We start from the raw sequence: 12,398 nt of genomic DNA, 5'->3' as shown, positions 1-12,398 counted from the left end.
TATAAATAATAAATATCATCATCATCATCATCATCATCATCCACTATTCACACATATACCAGGAAGAGGATATAATCTAATAAGTCTGCTCACTCCTTTTGGTGCTGTGGTGTTGCGCAGCATTGGCCTCCTGTTTTGAGGCCAATTATTATTATTATTATTATTATTATTATTATTATCCACTAGAGGCCCATGTTTGTCTTCTGGGGTTTTCCCCCACCCCCCAACACACACATACCAGGAAGAGGATATAATCTAATAAGGCAAAGTTGAATCTACCGTATATACTCGAGTATAAGCCGACCCGCATATAAGCCGAGGCACCTAATTTTAGCACAGAAAACTGGGAAAACGTACTGACTCGAGTGTAAGCCGGTTCACCACACCACTAACCTGGTGGCGGCGGCGGCAGCAGCGGAGGAAGAACAAACAGCCTGAAAGGGCTCCTTTCGGGCGCTCGTCCCTCTGTCGCCGCCGGCACCCGCCTCGAGTATAAGCCGAGGGGGGCTATTTCAGCATAAAAAATGTGCTGAAAAAGTCGGCTTATACTCGAGTATATATGGTAAGTATGGGTGGTCTTTGTTACTGCTTTGGGAGTTTGTTAAAATCGAAAAGTTGGTTATACTGTAAATACCTAACATGAAAAGTAATAACTATTTTCCTGCATTTATGTGATTCTAATGAGGTGCTGGTGTGTTTTGTGCACAGTTTTCCCTGACTTTTGAAGCGAGTGGGAAAGCAGAACTTACCAAACTTGCACTTTTATCGAAACAGTGTGTGAACTGAAACATAGCAATCCTTTGTAATTCAATTCCCCCCCCCCCCAAATTTTGTAGTTCTCCAGTCCAGCAAACGTGTTAAAAACTGCATTGGGGTAAAATGTGCATATAAAGCATATACTAGTGAAAATAACATACAAAAATGCATTCCATTAGGGTTCTGGGGTTGTTGTTCTTTGCAAAGATGTGTATATTTGACAAAATCTTATAGGAAAAAAGTGTGGTTTAATGGGAGGAATTCTCAATAAAATACTGAGGGTTTTTGTTTATAAAATGGAAAATAATGTAGAGAACTAAAATAAGAGAAACCAGAATTGCCAGATTCATCCCTCCCATCATCATGTGAAGTGAAAACCAGTTGCTGGGTGCTGGCCATGCTCTCAGCATCACATCATATCCCAGCCAGCCCAAGCCCCCCACCATGTCCACACAGGGCATGCCTGCAGAGGAGAAGCCTACCTGTCATGCATAGGCTTTCCGGTGAGAAGGAACCCTGGTCACACAGTTTTTTTGGAAGTCCTCTCCCACCTGCAGACATGCTCCTAGCTCCTGGAGATTGTAGGGTTATGTCAGGGAACTGCCATCGGAGCCAGAGGCAGAGGGAAGGCTCCAGAGGGATGCCGGAGAGGGTCCCAGTAGGGAGAGAGGCAGCCCATCTGCTGGGGAAGGAAATCAGCGTAGCCCCAGAGGAGAAGGGGGGCAGAAGGGGGAATCGGCAAGGGGGCTCCAGGACTCCTCGCCGGAGACCAGTGGGGAGAGCACGGGTGCTCCGCGGCCCACACCCTCAATGCGCAGAAGACTTCTGCGCAGGGAGAGTAGGAGGAGACTAGGCGTCAAAGAACTTCTTTGCTGGAAGAAGTTCAAGAAACGCCCACTGACGGATTCTGCCAGCGATTGAGACAGCCACGGGTGAGAGGCTGTCCAGACAGAAAGGGTTCACCCAGGTAACCTAGCCAGGAGTGGCGACAACTTACGCACCCCTAGAACCATTACAGGTTAGGAGGATGTAGTGGCAAAAGCCAAAACACTTCACTGAGCAGTGAGCATGCTGAGTCCCTGTGGGAGCAGGAAATAGAAAACTGGGGTGGTGATATTAGAATGGAGTGGCAGGGAACGTGAACACACTGCAACATTCTGTTGCAGATCCTAGTAAAGGTAAAGGACCCCTGACCATTAGGTCCAGTCGTGACCGACTCTGGGGTTGCGGCGCTCATCTCGCTTTATTGGCCGAGGGAGCCGGCGTACAGCTTCCAGGTCATGTGGCCAGCATGACTAAGCCGCTTCTGGCGAATCAGAGCAGCTCACGGAAATGCCGTTTACCTTCCTGCCAGAGCAGTACCTATTTATCTACTTGCACTTTGACATGCTTTCAAACTGCTAGGTTGGCAGGAGCAGGGACCGGGCAACAGGAGCTCACCCCGTCGCGGGGATTCAAACCGTCGACTTTCTGATCGGCAAGTCCTAGGCTCTGTGGTTTAACCCACAGTGCCTGTTTGTCATTTTTACTTAGTTACAGCTTTAGAATAGCAGTACCGTTTTGTTTCCTAATACAGTTGTACCTCGGCTCCCGAACGCCTTGCGAGTCGAACGTTTTGGCTCCCGAATGCCGCAAACTTGGACATGAGTGTTCCGGTTTGTGAAGGTTCTTTGGAACACAAACGTCTGACGTGACTTCCGCAGCTTCAGATTGGCTGCAAGAGCTTCCTGCAGCCAATCGGAAGCCGTGCCTTGGTTTCCGAACGTTTTGGAAGTCGAATGGACCTCCGGAACGAATTCCGTTCAACTTCCGAGGTACCACTGTAATGGAAAATATTTGCCGTTGAAATATCCGTGTGGGAGACAGGAACGCCTGGCGTGCTGTGGTCCATGGGGTCATGGAGAGTCGGACACGACTAAATGACTAAGCAACAACAACATGTATTGGGCAAAGCATACAAACATCAACTCGGTGATAGGAAACAGTACGCATATTTAACATTAGCCTCTTTGAGTTGAATTCCTGAACTTAGCTTCACCCCTCAAACCAAGTGATCAACTGTTGAGAGAATATAACCTGTGTTGGTTCCTATCCTGTCTGTTTTTTTTACCTGTCAGGTTAGCGCAGCTATAGGAATAGCCTTTGGCTATTATGAACTTTGGTGAAGCCTCACTGTCCCTCTAGCAAACGACAACAAATTATAGGAAAGGTCAGAAATTCCCCTCCCCTGACAAATTTAATGCCGAAGGACTTCTGTTCCTTTTGGATTTCAGGGGAGGATAAGTTTTCCTCGGTGGGACTGAGAAACAACACTTGCTTTAGGGTTTCGGGGTGAACAGCTAAATGGCTTCCACAAGATAACATAAATAGACAAGAATAGGTAGCTACATTTGCAGAGCACTGAGCTGCCTACACAAATGCGTAGTGGCATGTCAGAAACTTATGCATACAAGAGTTTGTCTTAGACAGCGGCTTCTTTTGAATACAAAAGTTAATTTTGCTAAGTAATAGCTATGGGGCTTTCTTACAAACAAAACAGAAGAAGTGATGGGTTTGAACTGCCAGCGCTCCACAAAAGTTTAAGAAGATTCCATGTCCACTGCAAATAAATTGTCTCCTTACAATGTTTTTCTTTTCTGTTGTTAGCCAGAGGATATTGGACAAGCACCAATAGTAAATGCCCCAGAAGGCGGGAAAGTAGATTTAGAAGCCTTCAGCCAGTTTACAAAAATTATCACACCAGCAATCACAAGAGTGGTGGATTTTGCCAAAAAGTTGCCTATGTTCTGTGAGGTACGGATTTCTTTCCAGTTTAACCTCTCTCTTTTTTCTTTCCTTCTCCTTCATTTGTTTATTTATTTTGCATGTAAATGTGAACTTTGTTTACCCCCCCTAGAAACAGCTTGAGATGGAATTTTATTTTATTTTGAGATAGAGTTACAACACAGACAACAAAGTATACACACAACACTACAACAAGAACTAGGAATTAATAAACTTACATATAGCTATCTCATTAAATCATGCCTGTGAGATATCCAGTTCACTAACTATATCACATCTAAGTTATATACTGTATGTCATAGTGAGAAACAAAAATATAGGTACCTGTCAGTTGATTCAGATTTGATCAAAAGATCTGATGGGCTTCCACCTAGGAAGTAAAGAGAAACCATGGTTTTGAGATAGATGATAGATAGATAGATAGATAGATAGATAGATAGATAGATAGATATATCCCTTGCTGCTTGCTGCACATTCTGAGTAAGATTGTATGTAACCATCATCTCCCAAATTTAATTAATTAATAAAGTCCCTGCCTTTAGTCTCCAAGGAGCCCAGGGCGCGAATTTTATTATTGCACTGCTTTTTATATAGTTTCTTTGGAGACTTCCCGTTATATGCTATACACAACTTTGCCCCTGAATACGATTACTTAAGAAGCCTTTATGCAGAAATACAGAGTCTATAGATTCAAAGTGATCACATAGCATAGCTGGGGTAGCTAGCTGTGGCCTAATGTGGCAAAATTCCTGGATGTCATCTGGAATGTATTCCTAAACTCTTACACAGTTTAAGGCACTAACACTGCTCCCATCAAAGGTGAAATCATAAACCAATCTGACCAGAGTACTAATTATAGTTGGACATATCCGTTGAAGTACTGCAGGGGTCATGTTACAGATAGGTAGCCGTGTTGGTCTGCCATAGTCAAAACAAAAAAATTCCTTCCAGTAGCACCTTAAAGACCAACTAAGTCAGTTCTTGGTATGAGCTTTCGTGTGCATGCACACTTCTTCAGATACACACAGGGGTCATGTACAACATACTGAGAACTTTGAATTGTGTGTCCTTTATAGTCTCCTTAGTAGCGCTGATTAATAAAAAGAAAAAGATCTCCAGCTTATCTCCAGGAAAATCTCCATTGTCTTCCATAGACTCCCTAAGTCACTTTTCCATGCATATAAATATGATGGACTGTCTTCCAATAATGGCATTTGAGGAAATTACAAATAGATGAAAACAGATCTTTAACCAGAGGGATAACTTCACAACATGGATTAATCCAAAGTGCTAGGATTGGAAGTGCAGCAAGGAGGAAGAAGAGTGGATTAACCTTTTCCTCAAAAACACAGTTGTTCCACTGAAAAATCCTCACCCTCATCTCTCAACATTTGGGACTGTTGGGACTGGAGAAAGGGAGACTTGCCCAGGGAATGGGCTAGTCCATTTTTCAGCTTCCAGTTTAGAGCAGAACAAAATTATCGGGTGATGCTGAATCACCCGTGTGTGAAAACACCCTCTTGTCTCTCTCACTCTCTCTTGTGTGTCCCTTTATCTGTTCCAGTTGTTCCTTTCATACACAGATCTCAGATCATCCTTAGCTGTAGTGAAAGAGAGGGAGGATAACACTTCGTGCAAATGGCTTCCCTATTCCAAGTGAGTCTGGCCATTCTGGGCCACTTTCATGTAGTTTCCCCGAACAAAAGATTTGGCTGGCACGGCTTTCCCGCTGCCCTTAAGCCATTCGCTCTGCCCCAATTCACCCTCTTTTGTCCAAACTTCAGAATACTTCACAGCTGATAGCAAAACTCTGCAACACCATGCAAGTGCCAAATGAGTCTCAAAGGGAATGTGCTTGTTTCAAACTTATTAAACTAATCATGTTTATTTTGGATAATTAGAAGATTTTTTTGCCCTCTTTTTCTCTCTCTGCTTTTCTTGCCCCCCACCCTTCTTTTTGGTTGTGAAACATCACTTCCCATTTGCCCCAACCTGTGTAAACTATTAAAGCTGATGTAGGGAAGCCTGACTGAGTTCTCCTTTGGCGATCACTCGTAGCCGAATAAGATAGTCTTCTATAAATACGGTTTTAACAATGAGTCCCTAAGTGACTGTGGAGGCCAATTCTGGATCCACACGTCCTTCCATAGTGGGGACATTGGTTTCCAGGTTGATCACAGTGTGGATTTGCCAAGCATGCCTTCCTCTTAGCAGTAGCATCAGTCACTCTCCCTATGAGTCAGATACTCTACACTTAAGGCTGGCAGCTGAGGCGGGGAAAAGATGACATTACAATCAAGTGTCAATTTTCCTTTGCAGGCAGACTACATTTTTCAAAAACCATTCGGCCCCTGGAACATTGCTTTCACTTCTGCTAAGCCATGATCCCTTCGCCCACTCAGAAGGTTTTTTTTTGTTGAGATTAAATGTAATCACTGTGTCAGTACTATAAATAACTACTCCCAACCCCACAGACACACACACACACACACACACACCTCTCAACTTGACTTAAAAATAAAATAACTTAATAACTGAAGCCAAAATGGAACTGATTTTTGTTTCCATAACTACTGTTATGGACTACGGGTGATTTAATAGTGCTACAGAACTGATAACAAGATAGCCTCCTACCCTGAAGGGTTCGAATTTACGTTGGCCTATGGGCTGAAGGTTTTGTGGGGGACAAAGATGGTTATAGCGGTTGTATTACACAAGTATGTACCATTGCTGGGTCATTCACATTATTATTATTAATTACTATTATTATTATTAGCCTTTTACACCAAAGTGTCACAAAGCAACCTACATAATAATAATAAAAGCAGCAAGCAACATTAAAACCAATTATAAAAGCAGCAGTAAAATAAGATTTAAAGTGCAAATCCAGAAATATATATAAAAGATACATATCCTACCCACCTCACATCAAAGATGAGCCCAATAAAGAGGCAAAAAACATAACTAGTTACCCTCTCAATTAAGGACCGAAGACCTTCCTAAATGCAAATGTTTTTGCCTGGCACCTAAAACCAGACAAAGATGGCACCAGTTGTGCTTCCCTGGGGGAGAACGTTCCAGAAGTGAGGAACTACCACTGAGAAGGCCATTTCTCATGTCCCTCAGGTGAGGCACACAGAGAAGGACCTCTGATGATGATCGCAGGTTCCAGGCTGGTTTATGTGGGGAGAGGCAGTTGTTGAGGTCCTGAGCCACCTAAGACTTTATGGGTCAAAACCAACATTTTGAATTGGGCTTGAGAGACTAAAACGGTAGCTAGTGCAGTTGTGCCAGATTTGGTATAATATAAATTCTGCTGATTTCTGAATGAGCTGCCGTTTTCAAAAGCAGCCCCAAGTATGACACATTGCAATAATATTACTGTAATAGATAGTGATTTATTAATTATACAATCATCATCGTCATCAAAATAGTAATAATAAATTAAACTGCTTCGAATGTATATCTATCCCATCTTGACTCTCCAGTAATTCCCCAAGTCTCAGTGAAGGGTGAAAAATGACAATTACTTCTTTGAAGCTGGCATGTGGATGACATTATTAAGAATACTCTCTCGGCAGGTTTTAGTGATCACTTCAAAGGAAGTGATAAAGGGAAGGAATGAAAGGAAACTGCATACAGGGGTGGTGCCAATATTTATTTTACTTTTTAGCGTTTAGCCTTTCACTTAAGTGCAGGGAAACTGATTCTCACTTGCCATTCTCCGCAGCTGCCATGTGAAGACCAGATCATCCTTCTGAAAGGTTGTTGCATGGAGATTATGTCCCTCAGAGCAGCAGTTCGCTATGACCCCGAGAGCGAGACTTTGACCCTGAATGGGGAGATGGCGGTGACCAGGGGCCAGCTGAAAAATGGGGGTCTTGGAGTTGTATCAGATGCCATTTTTGACCTGGGCATGTCATTGTCATCATTCAACCTAGATGACACGGAAGTCGCTCTCCTACAGGCGGTACTGCTGATGTCTTCAGGTGAGTATGAAAATAGTTTAGTAATTTACACTCTGGCCACTACACCACACTGGCTTCCTAGAGTACTTCTCTAGGGAAATAAATATGGGGAGAGCAAAATTAAGCCTAGTGTGCACATATACAGCGGTACCTTAGTTTTAGAACGTCTCAGAAGTTGAACATTTTGGTTTTCGGACGCCATAAACCCAGAAGTAAATACCGTACTTCCGTTTTCGAACGTGTCTTGGAAGTCAAACATGCCACGCAGTTTCTGCTGAGTGCAAGCTCTGGAGGCCTAGCTGTCGGCTGTTTTAGAACGTTTTGGAACTCGAACGGTCTTCCAGAACGGATTACGTTCGGAAACCAAAGTACCACTGTATTGTTTTACCAAAACATATAAGGTAAAATTATCACTTGGCAATTGCTCCCATGTTCTAGGGATAGATCTAGGGATCCCATGTTCATAGGGATGTTTTGCCCAAGAGACAACCCACTACCTTACTCTGGTTCTCTGAAGCTTCAGGGAAGCTGTGTCAGGATCAACTTGCATTGGGAAATACTGTGGGAACCTGCCACTGAGCAGTATCAATTTATTAAAATCTGACTGAGCTCTGCAGAAGGTACTGTTTAAGAAGTCCTGGGTGGATGTAAGGAAATAACTTATGCCTTTCGTCTAAATTACGCAGATCGTCCGGGTCTTGTCAGCGTCGAGAGAATAGAAAAGTGCCAAGAGGGCTTCCTCCTGGCATTTGAACACTACATTAATTACAGAAAGCATCACATTGCACACTTTTGGCCAAAACTGCTGATGAAAGTGACGGACCTACGAATGATTGGCGCCTGTCATGCTAGCCGCTTCCTGCACATGAAGGTGGAATGCCCAACAGAACTCTTTCCCCCTTTGTTCCTGGAAGTTTTTGAGGATTAAAAAGACTGGAGAGGTTCTCGAAAATCCTATAGCACTACTGGGTGTCTGTCATTTCATTCCATTGCCTAGTATTTTCTCTCTCTCTTTTTTTTGTGTCCATTTCTATTTTGTTCCACCTTGTTTTTTGTTTGGAGGATTATTTTTGATAGGCACGATTGATGATCTCCCTTCAATGCGGGTACTTGTGACAATTGCATTTGTGTGTGTGTGTGTGTGTGTCCTTTTGATGTGAATCCTTTGAAAGTTTGACATTGGGAATACAAATGAATCCGTTTCATTCACCAGCATTCAGGTGCTCATAACCTCACACTCATCACTGCTTGGAGAGAGGTGGGAAAATAAGCTGAACTAGTACAGAAACAAATAGATGCTCAGATCTTTATATTTTTTAATTCTGCCATATTTTGTACAGTATTATCTCACTTTCAGGACACGAGGTATTTGCTACAATCTAGCAAGTGTTCGGCTCGCCTAAGTACCAGCTGAAATCGATAGGACTTAACCATGCCTAACTTTCACCTGATTGCAACCATGGTTTTTAGTAGTTCTTAAGAGAGTGCATCTTAATTTAGCCAAAGACTTCCATAATTGCCATCATTGCTTTGAGATCAGAATGGGTATCTTACAAGTAAATAAATAAAACCTTTTGTATTTTTAAATCCTTAAAAAAAACACCCTAATAGGTCAGTGCTCCAAAAAGTGCGGAAAGTCCTTTGTTTGTTTCTATTTTCCATATTTTATTGGGATGTGTGAACGAAAGTCACACCTACTAGAATAAGAACTGACATTTGGAACCTACATTGCCCCAGGTCTTCTAAAACAAATTTGACTTCATGTTGCTAAATAGGGGAAATTGCTATATAGTCGTACCTTGGTTTTCAAACAGCTTAGTTCTCAAATGTTTTGGCTTCTGAACACGGCAAACCTGGAAGTGAGTATTCCGGTTTGCAAACGTTCTTTGGAACCTGAACGTCCGACAGGGTTTCTGCGGCTTCCGATTGAGTTCAGGAAGCTCCTGCAGCCAATTTATACCCCAGATGGGCGGGGTATAAATAATAAATTATTATTATTATATTATAATCGGAAGCTGTGCCTTGGTTTTCAAACGTTTTCGGAAGTCGAATGAAATTCCAGAACAAATTCTGTTCGACAACCAAGGTACGACTGTATTAATCATCCAGGCTTTTGGGGAGGAGTGGGAGAAACCTGATAGTTTTGGGCTCAATCCATTCATTTCTTATGAGTGCAGGAACTCTGATAGGCACACCAAAAATATCCCCCTGTAAATTGAGGATGGGGAACTTGTGGTGGTCCTCCAGAAGACCCTTGGCCGTGGTATTTGTACTTAAGACTCTACAACTTCATTCCAGCAATTTAATGACCATTCCCACAACCACAGTAGGGACTTGCTATCCATTCCTAGTGGTCTTTTTGACATTGTGGGTGGAATCTTCAGGTGAAAATGGGTTGTCTGAATGCTTTTCCGAGACCCAGATTCAAAAATCATTTGCAGGGGTGGGCTAAATTCACAGGTCACATCCACACCATGTATTTAATCCACATGGCTTCCTCTGAAGAATCCTGGGAACTGTAGTTTGTTAAGCGTGCTAGGAATTGCAGCTCTGTGAGAGGTAAATTACACTTCCAGGATACTTTGGGGAAAGCCGTGTGCTTTTAATGTGTGGTATAGATGCGACCATAGAGCATTTGAAATGACTACTGTCTCTCCTTTTATAGAAATCTGTATAAAACTGACCATAAAGGGAAAACAGCTTTAAAAGTTACGCCAACCAAGCCCTTTACACTTCATCCTTTTCTCTAGTTAAGATAATGGGTTGCATTTTGGACTTGATTTTCCTTTTTTCTCCCCCTTCCCTGAAAACAATTCTTTCCCTCTGATATATTAGTACCAAACTGTGGAGGACAAGCTCTCCTGCTGCTGTATTCTGTTAATCCAGAATCAGTGCACATAGGGCTGTTCTGATGGTGATATTTAAACAGGCTAGATATGCAGTTCATGGAACACCTAACTTATTTGCTGTGAACTGCTCTCATTTTTTATATGATGCATCAGGCAGGCCCTTCCCTTTCTCCCCCTTTTCTTTTCATTTCCCAGTTCAGCTTATTCTCAAAGTACGCTTTTTGAATCCTTCCATACTACCCTGTGCATTCACATATCAGTAAGTAACAAAGGCGATAGACCCTTTCACTGCCTCTCTACAATCACTCTCATAGTGACTGTAACCTGGGGCAAGGTCCCCAGGAAACGTGAATCTAGTCCGTGCCGCAGCCAGTAGGGGCTTAGTGCCTGCACTTCTGAAACAACAAGTTCCCATGCCACATAGCAAACTGCTTTGGCAATCAACATTAGTTCCAGAAGCGGCATGTGTTACGTCTTCTGTTGCAAGAAGGAGACAATTCCACAAACCCTTGGGAGCCATTTCGGCCCAGAACAATCGCTAGAAGTCTAGACCCAGAGCACCATTGTATACTCTGGAAAAATTCTGTACTCAGGAAGACTTTCACTGTGGACAAAATGAGAACGGTAGAGTTCTTATCAGCCATGCTTCATTCCATTAGCAAAGGAAGTCTTTTGAGTGCTCATGCACCAAACTGTGTCATGACATGGTGGACATTAATCAAGTCCATGGCCCCGCAATCCAATACAGAGTTAGGTGTGCTTAAACTCACTGATTTCAATGACTTAGGTTAGGTTAAAACAAAAAAAATTCCTTCCAGTAGCACCTTAAAGACCAACTAAGTCAGTTCTTGGTATGAGCTTTCGTGTGCATGCACACTTCTTCAGATACACATGCACACGAAAGCTCATACCAAGAACTGACTTAGTTGGTCTTTAAGGTGCTACTGGAAGGAAATTTTTTTGTTTTGACTATGGCAGACCAACACGGCTACCTATCTGTAATTAGGTTAGGTTGTGATCCATGTTAGCAAATGCCTAAACATGCCGTATATATTTTTCACAGTCTATATGAATTTGGGGGTGGGGGTGGAGAATGAGAGGCTCCTAAACTGTCACAGAAGAAACAAAGGCATCACGTTGACTCCCTTTGTTTTTTAACTGCTGCAAAACAGAAGTCATTACAAAAGTTATTACTGCAAGAGTAATAACCCACATCCATAGTGAAAAGTGTTAACATAGATCAATTCATGAATGAGGCATCCAAGAGGTTGCATAATATTCTCTCGGGTGCCAGATACGTCTACAGAACCTAATATCAACTGTCTCCAGAGAGACGGTTGTTGCCATAAAAGAGACAATTGCGAGCTTTTGTGATGCCTTTTGTTTCATAAGCTTCTGATAGCATAAGAATATGCAAAGTTTCAAAGTAAGCTTCACCTGGTCTCTTTCACCAGCTTAAATCGTTTGAAAATGCTTATCCAAAAATTCAATTGGATCAACTCAGGGAATTTTTTTCTCCAAAAGATGAACAAATTCAAAATAGGTCAACCATCTGCCCAGATAAATGTGTCTTGTCAAATACCTGCTTTACAAATATTACAGGCAAATACATCGCAAGTTGGAACTGGCCCTCGTCAGCTTACTTAATAAGGAGATTAGTGGAGTTGAAAGTACTGCAGTTCAATCTACACAAACATCCATCTTGCTTGCAAGGCCTATGGAAATAGATGTGTGTGAGCAGTACTTAAGGTGTCCTCCAGACCATGGGCTGCTGATACCTTCCTCATGGTTATTGCCTCCCATGGTCTGTAAACCTTTCCTGGCATATTTTATACAAAACATAACCTCAGGCTGCAATCCTGTGCCCAGTTACCTGGAGTAAGTCCCACTGAATGCAATAGGACTTACTTTTGAGTAGACATGTATAGCATTGCACTGTTAGTAAAGCAGAAAACCACCCATGATTAGTACAGAGAGCCAGTGTGGTGTAGTGGTTAAGAGCGGTAGGCTCGTAATCTGGGGAACCGGGTTCGCGTCTCCG

The 12,398-nt window shown here is 42.6% G+C and overlaps 1 protein-coding gene and 1 long non-coding RNA gene across 2 annotated transcripts in view; one reads left to right on the top strand and one right to left on the bottom strand.

Moving 5' to 3' along the window:
• LOC310828473 overlaps positions 1-12,398 on the bottom strand; it is a 37,536-nt gene that overhangs the window by 638 nt on the left and 24,500 nt on the right. Inside the window, exons 3-4 of the long non-coding RNA XR_014556939.1 lie at positions 3,865-3,910; positions 750-864 (exon numbers count right to left, since the gene is read on the bottom strand). This is a non-coding gene — a long non-coding RNA (uncharacterized lncRNA). The remainder of the gene's footprint in view (positions 1-749; positions 865-3,864; positions 3,911-12,398) is intronic.
• The window catches only part of THRB (thyroid hormone receptor beta), a 163,420-nt gene that overhangs the window by 146,120 nt on the left and 4,902 nt on the right, over positions 1-12,398 (top strand). The window contains exons 8-11 of the mRNA XM_083706033.1: positions 3,403-3,549; positions 7,271-7,529; positions 8,195-11,149; positions 11,369-12,339. Of these exons, the coding sequence (XP_083562159.1) occupies positions 3,403-3,549; positions 7,271-7,529; positions 8,195-8,436 (648 nt within the window). The 3' untranslated portion in view covers positions 8,437-11,149; positions 11,369-12,339. The remainder of the gene's footprint in view (positions 1-3,402; positions 3,550-7,270; positions 7,530-8,194; positions 11,150-11,368; positions 12,340-12,398) is intronic.

Source organism: Podarcis gaigeae (genome assembly GCF_964106915.1).
Source record: "Podarcis gaigeae genome assembly, chromosome: 12".
Classification (NCBI taxonomy): domain Eukaryota; kingdom Metazoa; phylum Chordata; class Lepidosauria; order Squamata; family Lacertidae; genus Podarcis; species Podarcis gaigeae.
Note: the sequence above shows the minus strand (reverse complement) of the source record. Positions and strands in the feature narration are given on the sequence as shown.